The sequence below is a fragment of the Moschus berezovskii genome, chromosome 5 (assembly GCF_049115385.1).
Source record: "Moschus berezovskii isolate FMDL1 chromosome 5, NW_MosBer_1.0, whole genome shotgun sequence".
Lineage (NCBI taxonomy): Eukaryota > Metazoa > Chordata > Mammalia > Artiodactyla > Moschidae > Moschus > Moschus berezovskii.
Genome location: NC_142464.1, coordinates 120,307,272 through 120,330,281, shown reverse-complemented (window position 1 = coordinate 120,330,281; position 23,010 = coordinate 120,307,272). Strand labels below are relative to the sequence as shown.

Below are 23,010 nucleotides of genomic sequence, written 5' to 3'. Positions count from 1 at the left end.
GAAACGAACAGAGATCATTCTGTCATTTTTAAGATTGCATCCAAATACTGCATTTCGGACTCTTTTGTTGACCATGATGGCTACTCCATTTCTTCTCAGGGATTCCTGCCCACAGTAGTAGATATAATGGTCATCTGAGTTAAATTCACCCATTCCAGTCCATTTTAATTCACTGGTTCCTAGAATGTCTATGTTCACTCTTGCCATCTCCTGTTTGACCCCTTCCAATTTGCCTTGATTCATGGACCTAACATTCCAGGTTCCTATGCAATATTGCTCTTTACAGCATCAGACTTTGCTTCTATCACCAGTCACATCCACAACTGGGTATTGTTTTTGCTTTGGTTCCATCCCTTCATTCTTTCTGGAGTTATTTCTCCACTGATCTCCAGTAGCATACTGGGCACCTACCGACCTGGGGAATTCCTCATTCACTATCCTATCATTTTGCCTTTTGATACTGTTCATGGGGTTCTCAAGGCAAGTATACTGAAGTGGTTTGCCATTCCCTTCTCCAGTGGACCACATTCTGTCAGACCTCTCCACTATGACCAGGCCGTCTTGGGTGGCCCCACACGGCATGGCTTAGTTTCACTGAGTTAGACAGGGCTGTGGTCCATGTGATCAGATCAACAGTTTTCTGTGATTATGATTTCAGTGTGTCTGCCCTCTGATGCCCCCTTCCAATACCTACCGTCTTATTTGGGTTTCTCTTACTTTGGTCGTGGAAAATCTCTTCAGAGCTGCTCCAGCAAAGTGCAGCCGCTGTACCTTAACTTGGAGGAGGGGTATCTCCTCAAGGCCGCCCCTCCTGACCTTGAACGTGGAGTAGCTCCTCTCGGCCCTCCTGTGTCCGTGTAGCCACCGCCTCTTGGGTGTGGGGTAGCTCCTTTCGGCCATGCTTCTGCATGTGGTCAGTTGCGCCGGAGCTTGAAGCTCAACATTCAGAAAACGAAGATTATGGCATCTGGTCCCATCACTTCATGGGAAATAGATGGGGAAACAGTGGAAACAGTGTCAGACTTTATTTTTTTGGGCTCCAAAATCACTGCAGATGCTGATTGCAGCCAGGAAATTAAAAGACGCTTACTCCTTGAAAGGAAAGTTATGACCAACCTAGATAGCATATTAAAAAGCAGAGACATTACTTTGCCAACAAAGGTCCGTCTAGTCAAGGCTATGGTTTTTCCCGTGGTCATGTATGGATGTGAGAGTTGGACTGTGAAGAAAGCTGATCGCCGAAGAATTGATGCTTTTGAACTGTGGTACTGGAGAAGACTCTTGAGAGTCCCTTGGACTGCAAGGAGATCCAGTCCATTCTAAAGGAGATCAATCCTGGGTATTCATTGGAAGGACTGATGCTAAAGCTGAAACTCCAATACTTTGGCCACCTCATGCGACGAGTCGACTCACTAGAAAAGAGTCTGATGCTGGGAGGGATTGGGGGCAGGGGGAGACGGGGATGACAGAGAATGAGATGGCTGGATGGCATCACCGACTCTGTGGACATGAGTTTGAGTGAAGTCCGGGAGTTGGTGATGGACAGGGAGGCCTGGCGTGCTGTGATTCATGGGGTCGCAAAGAGTCGGACACGACTGAGTGACTGAACTGAACTGAATGCTTCATTCATGCCTCACAGAATCTGCTCTCAGCCATGGTGTTGGGCAGCGGCCCCACTTGGCTTCTTGTCATACTGGGATTTCTGATAAGAAATATATATTTGGTCTGCATCCTTGTTCCTGTAAAGCATTCCTGAAACCCTCAGAATTTCTTAAGTGAGGAGGGCAGTGAAGATGGTTTTTGTTAATAGTTGAATTTTTGGAAGGACTCTAGGTAAGAGTGGGAGCTGCTTGCCAGGGGAACTAACCACAGGACTAGAGGGCTAGAACTTTCAATTTCACCCCCTTGACCCGGGGGGAAAGGGGGGGTGGCTAGAGTTTAAGTTCAATCAGTAATGGCCAACGATTTAATCAATCATGCCTACCTAGGTAATAATACCTTCCTAGGTAAGGAAGGCTCCATGAAAACCTCAAAGGAGAGCTTCCATGTTGTTGAACCCATGGAGGTGTGGGAGAAGTAGGGCTTGCAGAGAGCTTGGAAGCACTATGCCCTTTCCCTGTCCCTTGTCTCTGCAGCTCTTCCGACTGGCTGTTCCTGAGTTTTACTGTTGCTGTTTAGTCGCTAAGTCGTGTCTAACTCTGTGATGCCGTGGACTGTAGCCCACTAGGCTCCTCTATCCATGGGATTTCCCAGGCAAGAGTACTGGAGTGGGCTGCTGTTTCCTTCTCCAGGGAATCTTCCTGACCCAGGGATTGAACCTGCACCACCTTCATTGCCTCATTGGCAGGCGGATTCTTTACCACTGAGCCACTGGGGAGCCCTCCTCTGTCACAACCTTTTTATTAAATGATAATCTGTGGACAGGTTTCCTGAGTTATGTGACCCACTTTGGCAAACTAATCACAAATGATACCAAGCCTTGTGGGGCTTGGGCCTTGTGGGGCTCCTGGGCACACAGCCTTCCTGGGACCCCCATTTCTTTGACTATGGGAAATAAGCTTCATTCAGCTTCTGTGACCTTCCCTGAGCTCCACGGGGCAGATTCAAGCAGTTATTCATTAGGGAAGGGAAGGAATGTGAGACCAGGAAAAGCAAACAGTCAAGAGAAACTATAGGGTAAGGTCCCGCTTCCCCAACAACACACACAATAATCAATATCTTTGAGCTATTTTGCAGACCCCGAAACTCCCTCCAGGCAGGAAAAGTGAATGATTAACCATAGACGCTGCCCACAAGCATGTAGACCCCAGACCAGCTGGAAAGTGAAGGTTGATGATGCGGACTCCTACGTACCTCAGCACCAACCCATCAGAAGAGTGTCCATGAGCTGATCACTACCTCTTTGGGTAATTACTATAAAACTTCTCCAAGTCTCCAACTTGAGACATACGGTTTTGAGGGCATTAGCACACTGTGGCTCCCTTTGCCTGTCAAAGCAATAAAGCCATTCTTTTCTACTTCACCCAAAACCATCCCCAAGGTTTAATTCAGTGTCAGGGTACAGAAGCCAGAATCAGCGTTACAACGAGGAGGTCGTGGGAAGCTCTGGTCTACAGCTGGTCAGTCAGAAGCACAGTCCATGCTTCTTGCATCCATGGGGTCACAAAGAGTCGGAATGGCTGAGCGACTGAACAACGACAACAGAAGCACAGGTGACAACCTGAGCAGGACCCTGTGGGCCTTCCCGGGACAGACTCCCCCTCCCATACCCTCTGCTTTCATTCTTCTCTGAAGTACACGGTGACATATCTGATGCACATTTTCTGAGCTGTTTTTTCAGATGCTAAAACCTCCACCAATGAGAGATGCTAATTACTTGATGACCCTGAGCCCATAGCCCCCGGGCCTCCTGGAGCCTGAAGACTGATAATGTGAATTATCATTATGACCCTGACCTGTTACGTCACCATCAGCCGATCAGAGAATCGTGCATGAGCCGGCCACATACTCTGTGACCCCACCCCCACCCCTCACCTGGCCTGTAAGATTGCTTTGCTGAAATCCGTGGGGAGTTCTGGCTTTTTGAGCCCTACCTGTCCTGGACATTTTGTGTGGCATATTACAACAAATGCTGCACTTTCCTTCACCACAACTTGGTGTCAATAGATTGGCTTCACTGCCGGTGGGTTAGCAGACCCAACTTTGGTTCAGAAACAAACCTGGGCCATGGACAGGCAGCTGAAGGGGACTTAGTGGAGGGCAGTCTTGTGGGACTGAGCCCGTTACCTGTGGAATCTGATGCTGTTTCCAGGTAGGAAGGATCTGAATTGGGTTGAATTGTAGTACACGCGGCTGGTATCAGAGAATTGCTTGGTTTGGGGGGGAGAATCCACATATTTGACAACCAGGAGTGTCCGAAGTGTTCTGTGTGGATTGTGGTTGTTCAGTCGTTCAATCATGTCCAACTGTTTGTGACTCCACGGACTGCAGCACGCCAGGCTCACTATCTCACCATCTCCCGGGGTTTGCTCAAACTCATGTTCACTGAGTCGGCAATGCCACTCAACCATCTCATCCTCTGTTGCCCCTTCTCCTGCCCTCAGTCTTTCCCAGCATCAGGATCTTTTCCAATGTGTCAGCTCTTTACATCAAGTGGCCACACTATTGGAGCTTCAGCATCAGTCCTTCCAATGAATATTCAGGGTTAATTTCCTTGCAAGTTTGATCTCCTTGCTGTCCAAGGGACTCTTAGGAGTCTTCTCCAGCATCACAATTAGAAAGCATCAATTCTTCAGTGCTCAACCTTCTTTATGGACCAACTCTCGCATCCATACACGACTACTGGAAAAACCACAGCTTTGACTGTACAGACCTTTGTTGGCAAAATGATGCCTGCTTTTTAACATGCTGTCTAGGTTTGTCATGGCTTTCCTTCCAAGGAAATTATCCTGCCCATAAAAACTGGGGCTTTCCTGGTGGTTCAGACAGTTCAGAATCTGCCTGCAATGCAGAACACCCGGGTTCAATCCCTGGGTCAGAATGATCCCCTGAAGAAGGGAATGGCTACTCATTCCAGTATTCTTTCCTGGAGAATTTCACGGACAGAGAAGCCTGGCGGGGTACAGACCATGCCATATTTCAGAGCCTCTTGCCTTCTAAGATGGTCCACACTGTCTACAGAATGTGTTTCTCCCTGAATAAATCTGCTTTAAATCTGCTCTAACTTTACTTCGGCTCACTCTGGAATTATTTTATGCATGAAGCCAAGGACCCACATTTGGCGGCCAGCCCCAGCAACTCACCTGAGATCTGGGACATGACCATCCTCTGGGGCCCAGTTTCCTGCAATATCTTAATTAGGGGATCATGAAATCGGGATCCTCTCTTAGGATGCTTTCTCTGGAACCTCTGTAGAAGTTAGGCTGGGGGGAAGTGGATCAGCAATTGTTTGAGATCAGCATTTTAACATGTCTAAAGCCTAGAATCTGCAGTCAAATGATTCTGCTCTCAATTGTCAAAAAAAGCCTCCTTTGTTCAAAAACAGGAGCGTGTGTCCCTTGGACTGCAAAGAGATCAAACCAGTCAATCCTAAAGGAAATCAACCCTGAACACTTATTGGAAAAACTGATGCTGAAGCTGAAGCTCCAGTATTTTGGCCACCTGTTGCAAAAAGCCAACTCACTGGGAAAGACCCTGATCCTGGGATAGATTGAGGGCAGGATGAGAAGGGGATGATAGAGGATGGGATGGTTGGATGGCATCACCAACTCCATGGACGTGAATTTGAGCAAACTCTGGGAGACAGTGAAGGACAGGGGAGCCTGGCGGGCTGCAGTCCACGGGGTCACAAAGAGTCAGACGCTACTTAGCAACTAGGACAACAAATGTGAATATACGTAGAGAAAAATCTGTTACGTAGCATATAGTATGACAGAAGACCCACATTGCCTTTACATTCATCTTTCTGTATCGTTCAAAGGTTTTCAAGGGAGCCATTGGCCTTATATTTGTATTTAGAAAAAAGTAATGTTATTTTTAAAAAAAAATAAATCCCTTTCTTTTCCACAGAGCTCAAAATGACAGCATCTAATGAAGTCACAGACCTGTGTGCTATGAGAGACTGTGCAAATCCACTGGTCACCCCGGCAACCCAAAGGCAGTGGACGCTGTGTTCTCCCAGCCCGGCCTAATAGATGCCCTTGGCTGGGTTTCCATGGGATTAGCCTGAGGAGCTGGCTGGCCCTAAGGCAAGCTGAATTGGAAGTCAGGAGGGATCTTTCTTTTCCTTTCTAGGAACCCCAAGTTCTTACGCTTCTTGTCATGCTCCCTGCTGCTCCCCTCACCCACACTAGAGTATATCACACATTTCACGTTTCATTGAAGTAGATCATAAATATGCATTTCAAATACAGCAGTGTGTACATGTCAAACCCCAACTCCCTAACTATCCCTTCTCCCCATCCCCCTGCCCCCCAAGCATAAGTTTGATCTCTAAGTGTGTGAATCTGTTTTTGTTTTGTACATAATTTCCTTCCTATCAAAAAGATTCCGCGTATGAGAGATGTCCTATGGTATGTATTTAAAATGGATCGCCAACCAAAGCCGACTGTGCAGCACAGGGAACTCTGCTCAGTGTTACACGGCCGTCTGGATGGGAGGGAGAATGGACACGTGTATCTGTATGGCTGAGTCCCTTCGCGGTCCACCTGAAACTACCACATTGTTAATCGGCTTTGCGTGCAGACTCAGTTGCTTCAGTCGTCTCTGACTCTTTGCGACCCCATGGATTGTAGTCTGCCAGGCTCCTCTGTCCAGGAGTTTTCTCAGGCTGTCCAGGAGTTTCCAAGAATACTTGAGTGGGCCGCCATTTCCTCCTCCAGGGGATCTTCCCAACTCAGGGATCAAACTTGTGTCTCCTGCATTGCAGGCAGATTCTTTACCCCTGAGCCACCAGGGAATCGGCTATACCAAATATTTGGCTATGCCAAATAAAAAGTTTTTTTTGGAAAAAGAAAGAAAAGTGATAAGCGATGCTTTTAATCTTCCCTTGTACCATCCCTGATCTCCTCCAACAAAATTTACATTAAAAGCAAATCAAAGAATCACCCATCCTGTGTTTTATTCTCTGAAGCCAGTTCATTCACAAGTCTACTTCCTCAATGAAGCCACATGTGAAGTGTCCACTTTACCCAGTCGAGGCTGAGCCAGGGAGGAAATGATGCCTAAGTCTTCAGAAAAAAACACAGTACCAGTGATGACAAGACAGGGCAGATGGACCATGTCAGGAAAATTCACAGGGACTGGGGCAGCAAAGAACAACCAAGGCCCTGGTGCCAAAGGAGCCCGAGGTCTCAGAAGATTATCAGTAGGAAGAAATTTTCCTCTACCCTTCTAGATGCTTCTGGTCAGACTAAGAACTGAATCGATGTGAGACGGAGTGACAAGTGAAAATCAAACAGAAGTTTAGCATATATCCTTGGTGGCTCAGATGGTAAAGCATCTGCCTGCATGCAGGAGACCCGGGTTCAACCCCTGGGCCAGGAAGATTCCCCTGGACATGGAAATGGCAACCCACTCCAGTATCCTTGCTTGGAGAATCCCATGGTCAGAGGTTACAGTAGGTAACTGATAGGTTACCTATAGGTTACTGATAGGTTACAGTCCATGGGGTCGCAAAGAGTTGGACACGACTAAGCATTTTCACTTTCTTTAGTATACATGGGAGAGATCCAGATAAACTAAGGCACTCACCAAAATAATTGAAGTCTTCACTTTAAATAACATCTTCAGCTAAAGATGAAAGAGGATGTTGGGGGTAGTGGTTGGGAACCTCAAAGGGTAAAAATGCAATTCACATGAATAGCCAAGCAAATGCCTGGTAAGTACATACTTGCCGGGTCATGCAGAGTGGGCTCTGACCTCTAAGCCCTGTCGAGTTCCCCCACCCGCACCGAGCTCAGATAACCCAGGATATCTCTGGTGATAGCTCTATTCTAGGGAACCCCCTCCATCTGAATTCTTTTAGGCAGTTAGGAGGAATTTCAAGGTTTCTTCCTGGCTCTTTTGGGTCTTGATTCTTTTCAGCTCAAAATAATCCACATGCCAAAGAGACATTTCAGGGAGGAAAGTTTTGCTCCCCTACAAGGCGATGCTTAAGGTGTATGTGTGAATGCTCAGTCACCCAGTTGTGTCTGACTCTTTGTGACCACATGAACCATAGCCCACCAGGCTCCTCCTTCCATGGGACTTTCCAGGCAAGAATACTGGAGTGGGTTGCCATTCCCTTCTCCAGAGGATCTACCTGACCCAGGGACTGAACCCCTGTCTCCTGCATTGGCAGGCAGATTCTTTACCACCGAATCATCTGGGAAGCCCTGAGGCCTAAGGGGCTTAAAATCTGACAAAGAGATGGCAGAGCAGGAAGGGATATCAGCACAGAAAGACCAACCCATTCAAGACATAAGGAGTGAGAGAGCAGGACACGTGTGGCTCACGGCAAGTCCCTGGTCTGATGGTACCCACTGGGTGAAAATGAAGAAGTCGCTCAGTCCTATCCAACTCTTTGCAACCCATGGACTAGACAGTCCATGAAATTCTCCAGGCCAGAATACTGGAGTGGGTAACCTTTCCCTTCTCCAGGGGATCTTTCCTCCAGGGGATCAAACCCAGGTCTCCTGCACCGCAGGGAGATTCTTAACCAGCTGAGCCACGAGGGAAGCCTAGTTGGGCACAGCCTCTCTAAGACACTGACATCACTCACGATTCATAGCAGTGGCCACACCATAAACCTACATCATTCGGATCTTCTTGGGTTTTGTTTCTCTGCCATCTTTCTTGCCATACTCTGCTCACTTCACCCATTCTGAGCTTGACCTTGTTCCCAGCCCCCTCCACTCCCTGTCGACCTGGTGTCCCATCACACCGTGGCCCCCAGAGTGTCCTGGATTGAAGGAAGGCATTCACTCTTCCACCAGGTGCCCGAGTGTCTGTTGGGCCTGGAAGTTGGAAAGCATGACCAAGAGCTTCAGGAGGCAAGGCTAACTGGTGTCCTTGTCCTGAGTCAGGGCAGGCTAGGAAGTCACAACGGGTCCAACACAGTAGGTCCGAAGAAGCTGTGGAGCAAATCTAGGATCAACAGAGAACGATCATTTACTCACGGGGACTTCTATTGAGCATCTTTTTAAACTTTATTGTCTCATTCTTTCTGGTTGCTTTAGGTCTTCATTGCCGCGAGGGTTTTCTCTAGTTGCGCAGGATGGGGGCGACTCTTCTCTGCAGCACACAGGCTTCTCATTGTGGTGGCTTCTTTGGTTGCGGAGCACAGGCTCTAAGCTCCTGGGCTTCAGTGGTTGCAGCATTTGGGCTCAGTAGTTGAACACAGATTGAATCCATCATGTCCCTGCATTGGCAGGCTGTTTTTATCCACTGTTCAGTTCAGTTCAGTCACTCAGTCGTGTCCAACTCTGCAACCACATGAATCACAGCACTCCAGGCCTCCCTGTCCATCACCAACTTCTGGAGTTCACTCAAACCCATGTCTATTGAGTCAGTGATGCCATCCAACCATCTCATCCTCTGTCTCCCCTTCTCCTCCTGCCCTCAATCTTTCCCAGCATCAGGGTCTTTTCCAATGAGTCAGCTCTTCGTATCACATGGCCAAAGTATTGGAGTTTCAGCTTCAACATCAGTCCTTCCAATGAACACCCAAGACTGATCTCCTTTAGGATGGACTGGTTGGATCTCCTTGCAGTCCAAGGGACTCTCAAGAGTCTTCTCCAAAACCATAGTTCAAAAGTATCAATTCTTCTGCGCTCAGCTTTCTTTATAGTCCAACTCTCACATCCACACAACTACTGGAAAAACCATAGCCTTGACTAGACGAACCTTGGTTGGCAAAGTAATGTCTCTGCTTTTTAATATGCTATCTAGGTTGGTCATAACTTTCCTTCCAAGGAGTAAACATCTTTTAATTTCATGGCTGCAATCAGCATCTGCAGTGATTTTGGAGCCCAAAAAAATAAAGTCTGATACTGTTTCCACTGTTTCCCCATCTATTTCCCATGAAGTGATGGGACCAGATGCCATGATCTTAGTTTTCTGAATGTTGAGCTTCAAGCCAACTTTTCGCTCTCCTCTTTCACTTTCATCAAGAGGCTTTTAAGTTCCTCTTCACTTTCTGCCATAAGGGTAGTGTCATCTGCATATCTGAGGTTATTGATATTTCTCCCAGCAATCTTGATTCCAGCTTGTGCTTCTTCCAGCCCAGCGTTCCTCATGATGTACTCTGCATATAAGTTAAATAAGCAGGGTGACAATATACAACCTTAGTGTCTAAAAAAGAGGCTCCAGAGAGAGCCTGAGCTCCTCCTTCCATGTGAGGACACAGCAGGGATGCTCTGACTTATCTCCCAGGATGAGGACCCTCACCAGAACATGACTCTTCTGGGACCTTGATCTTGGGCTTCTCAGCCTCCAGCATTATGAGAAATCAATTTCTGCTGTTTTTAAGTTACCCAGTGTGGTACCTGTGGTAAAGAACCCACCTGACAATGCTGCTGCTGCTGCTGCTAAGTCACTTCAGTCGTGTCCGACTCTGTGTGACTCCATAGATGGAAGCCCACCAGGCTCCCCCGTCCCTGGGATTCTCCAGGCAAGAGCACTGGAGTGGGTTGCCATTGCCTTCTCCACCTGACAATGCAGGAGACCTAAAAGATGCAACTTCGATCCCTGGGTCAGGAAGATCCCCTGGAGAGGGAAATGGCAATCCACTCCAGTATTCTTGCCTGGAGAATCCCATGGACAGAGGATCCTGGCGGGCTACAGTCCACAGGATCGCAAAGAGTTGGATATGACTGAAGCGACTTGGCACGCATCCAGTCTGTAGTATTTAGTTATAGCAGCAGCCAAAATGAACTAAGACAGTAATCTTTCTTTTCAACAGGGGAGGGACAGGAGAGTTAGATTCACTGAAGAAGATTTTGGTTCAAAGCACGAACAGCTGAAGTGTAAAGTGATGGACACATGGCACTGCTGTCTGCCACCACAGGTTAGAAAGCAAGTGCACAGCAAGAGGCAGCAGGAAATTGCCTAGGCCAGCCAAGCCAGTCCATCCAACTCTGTCCACGTTGGTTAGAGCTGCCATTTCACATAAGAATTCCTCCTTCATCACTGAGACATCTTATAGGCAATAGGAGGGGATTCTAGGGGAGAAGGGACACAGGTATATATATGGCTAAGTCCCTTCACTGTTTACCTGAAACTATCATAACATTGTTAATCAGCTGTACCCCATTTCAAAATAAAATGTTAAAAAATAATAACAACCTCATAAGCTTCCCAAATGTGCAGACATGGTGAGCCAAGACATCTCTCCCTTTTGCCTTTGGCTGGGGAGGGCTTCAGTTACAGTTGGGAGCGTGTCAGTCGGGATTCTCAGCTGCAAACAACAGAATCCACTCCAGCTTAAGCAGAAAGCACTCATATTAATAGAATCTCCAGGAAAGCCAGGGGATGGAGCTTCCAGACTATGCCACCCTGGCGGTGGTGGTGATTTGGCCGCTAAGTAGTGTCCGACTCTTTGCGACTCCAAGTACTGTAGACTGCCGGGCTCCTCTGTCCATGGGATTCTCCAGGCAAGAATGCTGGAGTGGGTTGCCATTTCCCTCTACAGGGGATCTTCCCAACCCAGGAATCGAAACCAGGTCTCCTGCACTGCAGGCAGATTCTTTCCCAACTGAACTACCAGAGAAGCAACCTGGAAATTAGCAATTGGAAGGACTGATGCTAGAGCTGAAGCTCCAATACTTTGGCCACCTCATGTGACAAGCTGACTCACTGGAAAAGACTCTGATGCTGGGAAGGATTGGGGCGGGAGGAGAAGGGGACGACAGAGAACGAGATGGCTGGATGGCATCACCAACTCGATGGATGTGAGTTTGAGTGAACTCCGGGAGTTGGTGATGGACAGGGAGGCCTGGCGTGCTGTGATTCATGGGGTCGCAAAGAGTCGGTCACGACTGAGCGACTGACCTGAACTGATCCACCCAGCAGAGCCACTGAGCTCAGTCACAGCAAGCTGCATCACCCACGACACCAGTAGCGCCCCACCCTTGATGCCTTTACCCTCTAATCAGGCTAAATCTTCAGCCACATCTCCATGCTCGCCTCTCTTTCCCCTGAAGAAGTGTCAAGCGTGAGTACCTGGCCAGTGAAGCATAGGTCATGTGTCTGCACCCTGGCTTCAAGGGAGACTGGGAAACCCTTCTACTAGTTTCTTTCTTGGGAACGTGGGACTTAGAATGTAAAAAGTTTCCTAGGCCCATGAAACATGCTCAGGAGGAGCCAACAGGGGTGTTTTCAGCTCCCGTTAAGCACTGGAATGTATATGTTCAGAGGCTCAGTTGTGTCTGACTCTTTGCAACCCCATGGACTGTAGCCCGCCAGGCTCCTCTGTCCATGGGATTCTCCAGGCAAGAATACTGGAGTGAGTTGCCATTTTCTACTCCAAGCACTGGAAATCTGCAGCCAAGTCTGCTTTGTTTTCCAAGACTGAGCACAGTCAGAGCCTCTATCATCTGCTTCTCACATATTAACAGGGCCACCTCAGGCAAACCAAGACCCGCTCTGTCCTGGAATGCTTTGCCTCCACTCAGGACCAGCTACATAATTCACAGGTCCCAGTGAAAATTATAGTACTGAGCTCCTTGTCCAAAAATTAAGGGTTTAAACACAGAGATGTTAGACCAAGCGTGGGCCTCTCTGAGCACGGGTCCTGTGTAACTGCACGGATTACAGCGTAACTGCACGGATTACAGAGTAACTGCACGGATTACAGCGTCTGCCTCCTTTTCCTCCTGGTTGACCAGCTTTATGCTGTTTGGACACTTGTCTAACCTACTGCTGCTGGACATGTGGGAAGAGGTGGTAACTCCAGTGACGACCCTCAATAATAAGATAACTGGTAAGGTCTGGATACATTTGGAAACCTATGAGAGCTCATTGGGTAGGGAAGGGAGGTATCCTAAAATTCTGGGACCTACACAAAGGAGAAAGGATGAATTCCAAAGCTGAACTAGGAACAAAAGTCGCTTTGGCAAGTTTGCTCTCTTCATAATGCTGGGCTTCTTGCCACAGGACGTGGGTTGTTATGGTGAGTGAACTGGGACAGAAGTGTGAAACCTTACAGAGAAGGTTTCCTTTCTTCTTTCTTTTGTCTCTTTCTTCTATAAAACTTTGATCAAATGTATTCTCCGGAGCTAAAGTAAGACATCCATAACCCGGTATTTCATGACAAGGGATACATGTGTTCAACGTTTCTGTAAAAAGAAAAAAAAAACCCAATATTCAACCATGCATACCAGGCTTCTCCAAAACCCATGGGGCCTCAGCTATGGAAAGCAAAGAAACACCTTGACACTGGTAAAAGCGCACGCTCATCTGCACACCTGGAAGGATTCGAGCTACTAATTCCCACCTACAGGGCTCAGGTGGTCTGAATAGGGGTCCAACAACGTCAGCTCTGGGAAGGAATGATAGAAAGCACGTTACCCTGACAAGTGTCCTTAAGTGTGCTGACGTGAGGAGGAGAGATGCCAGGGCAGAAAAAAGGGGGAGCTCTGTTTGAGACAAGAGAGACTATTTCTCGAGTCAAAGTGTAAGGGAGAAGCAAAAACATAAACGGTAGGTGGAGTGTAGGGCTGGAGATCTATGGAGATCTATGAAGGATCTATGGAGGTTTAAGAGATCTAAGATCTATGAGATCTATGAGATCTAAGACTGAGAAAGCGGAAACGGGAAGCAGGAGTGAGTTCAGAGGTTTCTAGAACAGGATCCGAGTTGTTTTTTTAACATTCCTAGGGACTTATTTAGTGCAGCAGATGGGAAGGCACCCCAACTGCAGAGTCAGTCCCCCTAGTTGTAACACTTCCCCTCCATGACTAACTGGGTGACCTTGAAAAAAGCGATTTAACCTTATCAAGCCTTGATTTTCTGCAAAGATTAGACAGTAATGAGGATGAGATAGTATGCGATGGTGATGAGGAGAGTAACAAGAATTGCATGAGTTATTAGATAACAATGACTGGCTTTTGGCGGGAACTGAAGAAACACTAGGCGTGGTGATGGTGATGGTGACGATATTGAAGCTTATGAGGATGGCGATAAAGGTGGCTGATAATGATGGTCAAGGAACCTGGCCTCTCCTGAACCCTGGAGTGAGCACCACGGGGAGGGGTGGATGAGCGTGTGGACCCCACAAGAGAAGGGGAGTGGTGGGCGATGAGGAGGAACCAGGGAGGAAGAGACGGGCAGCACGGGAGCTAACCAGGAGACCTGTGATCACTGCCCGTGAGACATGCCGGGGCAGCATCTCAGCTGCTCTCTAGAGACGCACGAGGTTGAACTGTAAATACATGTTAAACACAATGACCATCGGACTCTGGGCAAGTGTTGACAAAAAGATGGAGTGAAGTCAGGAGGAAGAGAGAGCCCTGCTCTCAGGGGAGCACATTTGAGGAACAGCTCTGCCTGTGATGGGCAATTCTTCTTCTCTCCGGAGGGTTACAGGAAATGACAGAAAGTGAAAGCTCCCATTACCACTCGTGGGCACCGGGGCATCAGATTACGCCAGTTCTCACATCTGAACCTCCCACACCCAATCTCCATGAAAAAAATAAGGAGAAAGAACAGAGAAGTGTCCCTGACAACTTCTGGTTTTGTTTTCGTCTTCTGGAAATGTTGTGTGTTGTGTTAAATGACCATACACAGAAGGCAGGTTTAGTTTTCTTTTCCTGATTAGACAAGGGATCTGAGCTTATTAGAGAAAATTTGGAAAACACAAAAGGTCAAAAGTCAAGAATAGGAATCACTGAGAAGACCATTCTGCAGAGATTACTGCTCTGCATTTGGGCTTCTTTTCGATCCCCGGGTTGGAAAGATCCTCTGGAGAAGGAAATGGCAACCCACTCCAGTGTTCTTGCCTGGAGGATTCCACAGACAGAGGAGCCTGCTCGGCTATAATCCATCAGTTGCAAAGAGTCGGACACGACTGAGCGACCAACACTTCCTTTCATTCATTTTGCTGTTCAGTTCCTAAGTCGTGCCTGACTATTTGTGACCATGGACTGCAGCCCGCCAGGCTTCCCTGTCTTTCACCATCTCCTGGAGTTTGCTCAAATTCATGTCGAGTCGGTGATGCCATCCAACCATCTCATCCTCTGTCACCTCCTTCTCCTCCTGCCTTCAATCTTTCCTATTGAGGGTCTTTTCCAATGAGTCAGCTCTTCACATCAGGTGGGCAAAGTATTGGAGCTTCAGCTTCTGCATCAGTCCTTCTAGTGAATATTCAGGATTGATTGGTCTGATTCACACATTGATGTGTTACATTTGTATTTTATTTGACAAATGGATCATATGAGAAACATTTTATGTTCTACGTCTTATACTTATCATTGACATTTTTATATGGCATGAAATGTTCTCTGAAAATAATTTACATACAATGAAATGACTCCTTTGCATGCAATTCTGAAAAAACTGGAAGGAGAGCTGACAAACACATAGACTCCTGTTACCATCACCACAGTCAAGATCCAGAACAATCTGTCACCCCCACTAGAGCCCCTACAGGGCTCCTTTTTAGTTAGTGCCCCCTCCAGTCTCAATGCTGAGGCTGAAAAGTACTCCATTCCTATAATTTTGCTTTTTTCAGAATGTCCTGTAAATAGAATTATATAGTACGTAGCCTTTTGGTCTGGCTTCTTTCACTTGGCACAATGCAATTGAGACTCACTCACACTGCTTCATTTATCCATAGCTGGTTACTTTTTACTGCTGAGTAGTATTCCACTGTATAGATGCTCCAAGGTTAGCTCCTCCATTCACCAGCTGAAGGACAGTTGGGCTGAAAAGCATGACTTTTCCTATTTAAATGATACCCCATACTACAGACACACTGAACCATATGCAAAGAGTTCCATATTATTAGAATTTTTAGTTCCCCCTCATTATAAATAACCATTAAATGGACATCTTCATACATAACTCTTTGCCTACCAAACATCTTTGAATATACTTATATAGTATCCAAAATCACTGCGGATGCTGATTGCAGCCATGAAATTAAAAGACGCTTACTCCTTGGAAGGAAAGTTATGACCAACCTAGATAGTATATTAAAAAGCAGAGACATTACTTTGCCAACAAAGGTCCGTCTAGTCAAGGCTATGGTTTTTCCAGTGGTCATGTATGGATGTGAGAGTTGGACTGTGAAGAAAGCTGATTGCCGAAGAATTGATGCTTTTGAACTATGGTGCTGGAGAAGACTCTTGAGAGTCCCTTGGACTGCAAGGAGATCCAAACAGTCCATTCTAGAGGAGATCAATCCTGGGTGTTCACTGGAAGGACTGATGCTAAAGCTGAAACTCCAATACTTTGGCCACCTCATGTGACGAGTTGACTCACTGGAAAAGACTCTGAAGCTGGGAGGGATTGGGGGTGGGAGGAGAAGGGGACAACAGAGAATGAGATGGCTGGATGGCATCACCGACTTGATGGACATGAGTTTGAGTGAACTCCGGGAGTTGGTGATGGACAGGGAGGCCTGGCGTGCTGTGATTCATGGGGTCGCAGAGAGTCGGACATGACTGAGTGACTGAACTGAACTGATCTACATATATTTGAAGCTGTCAATATATTCTTATGCCACCAGAAGGGCATACTGCCTGCCCTTCTGGTGGCATAAGAATATATGAAAATATATACACAGTTGTACTAAAATTTTCTTAAAATGTTTGCTTATGTAAAAGACAGTGTGTGTCTCAATGCATTGTTTATGAAAATAAGAAAATAATAACTAACTTTGCTCTAATGCAGTTGTTTTTAATCAGCTAAATTGAACTAGGTTAATTTCTGAAATCCTGAGCATGTATATCACTCACGATCCATTTCAGAGCATTGTTCATCCAGCAGGAAGCTTCTTCAGACAATAGAACCACTTGGTGTATACAGAATAGGGATGACTGGGCAAGGGCAGGTTTCAGGTCTGTGGGCCACTTAGGGCAGCATAACTGAGTTTCTAGTTACATTTGAGCAACTGAAGTGAAAGCCACTAAGAGAGGAAAGATAAAGCAGGCACCTTGTTCTGCATAAAATAAGGCTTCCCTTTGAGTAGATGCTGCTGCCCTGCAAATTAAAAAGGAAATAGAAAAAAAAAAGTCAGTATTGATGCATGGCACCTACTTTCAAAAAATACATGCACACTGCAGGAAAATCTAAATAGTACAGAAAGGGACTTCCCTGGTGGTCAGGTGGTTAAGAATATGCATACACACCGAGGAAACCAGAATTGAAAGAGACACATGTACTCCAATGCTCATTGCAGCACTGTTTATAACAGCCAGGACATGGAAGCAACCTAGATGTCCATCTGCAGATGAATGGATAAGAAAGCTTTGGTACATATACACAATGGAGTATTACTCAGCCATTAAAAACAATGCATTTGAACCAGTTCTAATGAGGTAGATGAAACTAGAGCCTATTATACAGAGTGAAGTAAGCCAGAAAGAAAAACACCAATACAATATACTAACGCACATATATGGAATTTAGAAAGATGCAAACGATAACCCTGTATACGAGACAGCAAAAGAGACACAGATGTATAGAACAGTCTTTGGGACTCTGTGGGAGAGGGTGAGGGTGGGATGGTTTGGGAGAATGGCATTAAAACATGTATATTATCATATGTGAAACGAATCGCCAGTTCAGGGTCGATGCATGTTACAGGATGCTCGGGGCTGGTGTGCGGGGATGACCCAGAGGGAGGATAAGGGGAGGAGGGAGGTGGGAGGGGGGTTCGGAAGGGGGAACTCATGTACACCCGGGGCGGATTCATGTCAATGTATGGTAAAACCAACCAATAAAATATTGTAAAATAATTAGCCTCCAATTAAAAAAAAAAAAGAATATGCCTGCCAACGCAGGGGACACAGGTCGGATCCCTGATCCGGGAAGATCCCACATGCCGTGGGGAAGCTGAGACCATGAGCCACAGCTACTGAACCTGAGCACCCCAACTGGAGAGTAACCCCACTCCCACAGCTACGGAAAGCCCAGGCACAGCGACAGAGGCCCAGCACAGCCAACAGGAATAAACAAATTCAAAGCAAAGAAACAGCACAGAAAGCTACAAAGTGAAAAGCAGAAGCTCTTTTGTTGTTCTGTCCCTAAGTCGTGTACGACTCTTTGTGACCCCATGGACTGGGGTCCACCAGGCTCCTCTGTCCACGGGATTCTCCAGGCAAGAATCCTGGAGTGGGTTGCCATTTCCTCCTCCAGGGGATCTTCCCGACCCAGGCCTCCCTATTCCCACTTTGCAGAGAGATAATTCTTGATAGTTTGAGCTGTCCTCTCAGGACACTCCCATGTGCATGCAAATCAATTAACACATCCTTTCATCTAAGCACAAATGGAATCCACAATTTGTTTCTTCACCCAACACAACATCTTGGACCTGCTTCCATACTGGTACATAAGGAAGTACTCATCCTTCCTCCTGGGTAAATTCTGATTGTATGGATGCACCATCAGTTCAGTTCAGTTCAGTTCAGTCGCTCAGTCGTGTCCGACTCTTTGCGACCCCATGAATCACAGCACGCCAGGCCTCCCTGTCCATTACCAACTCCCGGACTTCACTCAAACTCATGTCCATCGAGTCGGTGATGCCATCCAGCCATCTCATTCTCTGTCGTCCCCGTCTCCTCCCACCCCCAATTCTTCCTAGCATCAGACTCTTTTCCAGTGAGTCAACTCGACACATGAGGTGGCCAAAGTACCGGAGTTTCAGCTTTAGCATTAGTCCTTCCAATGAACACCCAGGACTGATCTCCTTTAGAATGGACTAGTTGGATCTCCTTGCAGTCCAAGGGACTCTCAAGAATCTTCCCCAGCACCTCAGTTCAAAAGCATCAATTCTTCGGTGATCAGCTTTCTTCACAGTCCAACTCTCACATCCATACATGACCACGGGAAAAACCATAGCCTTGACTAGGTGGACCTTGGTTGGCAAAGTAATGTCTCTGCTTTTTAATATGCTATCTAGGTTGGTCATAACTTTCCTTCCAAGGAGTAAGCGTCTTTTAATTTCCTGGCTGCAATCACCATCCACAGTGATTTTGGAGCCCCCAAAAATAAAGTCTGACACTGTTTCCCCATCTATTTCCCATGAAGTGATGGGACCAGATGCCATGATCTTTGTTTTCTGAGGATGCACCATAAAGTTACCCAAATTCAGTAATATCTACTGATGGATACTACACCATTAGAGTTTAACTGGCAATGAAAAACCAGTTATGACATAAAGACGTTGAGAGAGGCTTCCCTGCTGGCTCAGAGGTAAAGCGTCTGCCTGCAATGCAGGAGACCTGGGTTTGATCCCTGGGTCGGGAAGATCCCCTGGAGAAGGAAATGGCAACCCACTCCAGTATTCTTGCCCAGAGAATCCCATGGACGGAGGAGCCTGGTGGGCTACAGTCCATGGGGTCGCAAAGAGTCTGACACGACGGAGCAACTTCACTTTCTGGCCAAAATAGGGACTGTGGCCATAGTGATTAGGATCTGACCTCCAGATTTTTAAAAACAGAACTAAGGAATTCTTTGAATGCAATCAAAGATAACGTTTTTAAAATTAGGAAACAACCTGGTGTCTTTATTCCCTGGCTCTCTACTAGGGGCTTACTGTTGCTTACTCCACCTGAGTGGAGTGATCACCCCTTTTTCGCTAAAGGAGGCTCCAGCAGGCCACAAAGTTGTACTATGGCTCCGCCTGCTGGACATGTTCTATAACTGCACATCTGATTCAGTTACTCTTCTAGACTTAGTTCATACAAAATTGATTAGCTTTTGCTTTTAAATAATTAACTCATTAAGACAGAGATAAACTTATTTTTACTTTTTAAGAAAATAAAATAATACAGAACTAAGCACAGTAATAGTGGTCTCCCTTCACCTTTTCCCAGTTCTCACTCCCTTCCCTGGAAGTAACCGCTGTTAGCGACGGAGTTTATCGTCTCAGCTCCGTTTCTGCCGTTTACATTCAATATCACGCTACTACTACTACTACTAAGTCACTTCAGTCGTGTCCGACTCTGTGTGACCCCATAGACAGAAGCCCACCAGGCTCCCCCGTCCCTGGGATTCTCCAGGCAAGAACACTGGAGTGGGTTGCCATTTCCTTCTCCAATGTGTGAAAGTGGAAAGTGAAAAGTGAAAGTGAAGTCGCTCAGTCGTGTCCGACCCTTAGCGACCCCACGGACTGCAGCCTACCAGGCTCCTCCATCCATGGGATTTTCTAGGCATACTCTAGAAATACTCTTTTGTTTTCTTTCACTTTACATGTTTGGGTCCACGTTCTCTGCACTGACTTGTCACACGTTAGCTTAAGCTTTTCAGGCCAATGTGGGGTTGTGCTTGAGGCCAGTATTTATGCAGAGGGAAAAACACATTACTTGCAGTTACTTTGGTTTTAAAAATTAATTCTAGCTATTAAATTAATAAATTCAAAATCTTGACTTTCCCATACACTTTTTCTATTTATGAATAGTCTTGTTCTAATTTAAAAGCCGAATGAGCTCTGACAATAACTTCTAAGGGGACTTCAAAATTATTCTAATTCCCAGAACATTTTAGGTTAGATTCTTTTAAACTTGCATTTTAAAATATTACATTTTCTTTATAAAATGTTGTTAAGTGACTTCAAGTGAGCAAAATCTTCTCAAATACTTGATGCTAGTACATTTAATAAATGTATAAAATTTAATCTTAATTATCTTAAACATTCCAGTACTTATTTAAAGAACAGGGGAGCCTGGCATGCTGCAGCCCATGGGGTCATAAAAAGCCAGAGATAACTTAGTGATTGAACAGCAGCAATGACTGATTTAAAAAGGTAAAAATCTCTAATAATTTTCAACTAAAAATTGTAAGTCTAAAATCAGTTATTTAAAAGTTAAATTTATATTGGAATCACAGGGCTATTCCAAGAGCTATTCTTATATGCTAAATCCTCTAAAATGTTATAAATAAGTTAAATATATATATATATATATAAATACAGACTGTTACTAAACTTAACACAAAAGTAATATAAGTTGGCTTTATATCAACAACTGCTCATTAGATTCTGAATTTCTTCAGATGAAAAAGTCCTTTTCTCCACTATCCCTAAGCAAGTGACATTTGCTCTCCTGCTTTTGTGACCTAGGGCCAGGAATACATTTTGAACAGTAAACTGGGGCCAAGATGAGAAATCTGATTTTCTCCTTCAAACCCTGACTGACACAGCAAGGCCTTATGTCAGTAACACGAACATGTCTGCCTCTTTATATCCTTGCCAATCCTGCAGATTATCCACACACTGAATCTTTGGCCATTAACTTACAAGTCAATAGGACTGTTTACTACACATTTCTTACTTCAGTTGTTTGTGAGAAGTTTTCCATATTGTTACATGGTTTCCACCACTCCCAGCTTTATGGAGATAGAACTGACATAAACCATCTACTCTTGTTTTAACTTTTTTTTTTTAACAAAGGTCCATGTGTTTTGCAAACTTTGCTGCAGGGCAACTAAGCCCGTGCACCACATCTGTTGAGCCCCTGTACCTAGAGCTCATGCTCCACAAGAAAAGCCACCATAGCAAGGCCTGCTCACTGCAACGACAGACAGCCCACACACAGTAACAGAGGCCCAGTGCAGCAAAAAATCAGTTAGTTAATTAAAAACATATTTTTCAGTGCACCACTGGGAAGATCCCCTGGAGAAGGAAATGGCAACCCACCCCAGTACTCTTGCCTGGGAAATCCCAGGGACAGAGAAGCCTGGTGGGCTACAGTCCGTGGGGTTGGGGACAGTTGGACACGACTGAGCACACGTGCTAGGGTATCTACCTGCTAGGATTCCACCTCTGCTTCCATGACCACAGTGTCTTCTCTCCTTTGAACCAAGCCTCCTCTGCCTCCCTTTGATCAGGACGCTTACATTATATACAGGCCCACGTGGACAGTCCAGAACTATCCCCCATCTCAAGATCCTTACGTTCTTATATCTGCAAAGCTCCTTTTGTAACATAAAGTAAAACCCACTCATCCCAGGCTTTAGGACCTGCACATCTTCAGATGTATGACTCAGCCCAGCACAGTGAGTAAATTCAGGAGTCCAGTTTGGGATGTGCTGCCTTTGAGATATCTATTAAGCAGGGAAGGAAGGGTGGGTTTCATTCTCAGGAGAGGAAAGTGAAGACCCAGGCCCTCGTCTTTTCTTTCCCTTCCTGTGAGAGGCCTCAAAAACACGCGTGCCTAATTCACAGGGAGTGACCAGCAGAGCACTGGAGGGAGGGGACTTAACCTCGCCAGCCACTCCAGGGACACATGCAGGTGCTGATCATGTAAAATTCTTCTTTCCTTCATTGCCATTCCTTGCATGGTAGTGTGTATACATGTCAATCCCAATTTCCCAATTCATTCTGCCCCGCGTTCCCCCACCACGCCCACACGCATCCATTCTCTGCATCTGTGTCTCTATTCCTGCCCTGAAAACGTTCAGGGTTCATCTGTACCATTCTTCTAGATTCCACAATATATGCATTAATAGATGATATTTGTTTTTCTATTTTTGACTTATGGCCAAGAAGTACATGAAAACATGTTCAACATCACACACTGTTAGAGAAATGCAGATCAAAACTACAATGATATTGTACAATGATCTTTCACACCAGTCAGAAGGGCCATCATCAAAAAATCTACTATCAATAAATCTTGGAGAGGGTGTGGAGAAAAGGGAACCCTCTTGTACTGTTGGTAGAAATGCAAACTAGTGAAGCCACTATGGAAGATGGTATGAAGATTCCTTTAAAAACTAGGAATAAAAGCACCATATGATCCAGCAATCCCACTACTGGGCAGTTCATGGGGTCGCAGAGTCGGACATGACTGAGCGACTGAACTGAACTGAATTTCAACACTGATATTTTTTTAATAAAAATATACATCTATGTTATAATAGAGGTAATCATTTTGGGGAAGAGCCAAAGGATATTCTTTCCACTGGGCATATACCACAATTCTAAAAGACACGTGTACCCCAATGTTCACTGCAGCGCTGTTTACAATAGCCAGGACATGGAAGCAACCTAGATGTCCATTGACAGATGAATGGATAAAGAAGTTATGATATATATATATATATATATATACACACAATAGAATATTACTCGGCCATAAAAAAGAAGGCATTTGAGTCAGTTCTAAGGAGGCGGATGAACCTACAGCCTATTACACCGAGTGAAGTAAGTCAGAAAAACAACTCTCATATATTAACACACATATATGAAATTTAGAAAGATGGTACTGATGAACCTGTTTGCAGGACAGCAGTGGAGATGCAGACATAGTGAATAGACTTGTGGACATAGGCAGGGAAGGAGAGGGTGGGGCAAACTGGGAGAGTAGC

General features: G+C 45.8%; 1 protein-coding gene across 5 annotated transcripts in view; it reads right to left on the bottom strand.

The window, feature by feature from the left end:
- Positions 1–12,395: 12,395 nt before the first annotated feature.
- Positions 12,396–23,010, bottom strand: part of BST1 (bone marrow stromal cell antigen 1) — a 36,206-nt gene continuing 25,591 nt past the window's right edge. For 2 of the 5 annotated variants that reach the window (XM_088836529.1, XM_088836528.1), the window contains 2 exons: positions 16,634–16,680; positions 14,874–15,977 (listed from right to left, as the gene is read on the bottom strand). In XM_088836529.1, the coding sequence (XP_088692655.1) occupies positions 15,940–15,977; positions 16,634–16,680 (85 nt within the window). In that variant the 3' untranslated portion in view covers positions 14,874–15,939. Of the gene's footprint in view, positions 12,816–14,873; positions 15,978–16,356; positions 16,681–23,010 lie in introns of those variants that run through there. The other 3 variants (XM_088836526.1, XM_088836525.1, XM_088836527.1) reach the window with 3 other exon arrangements.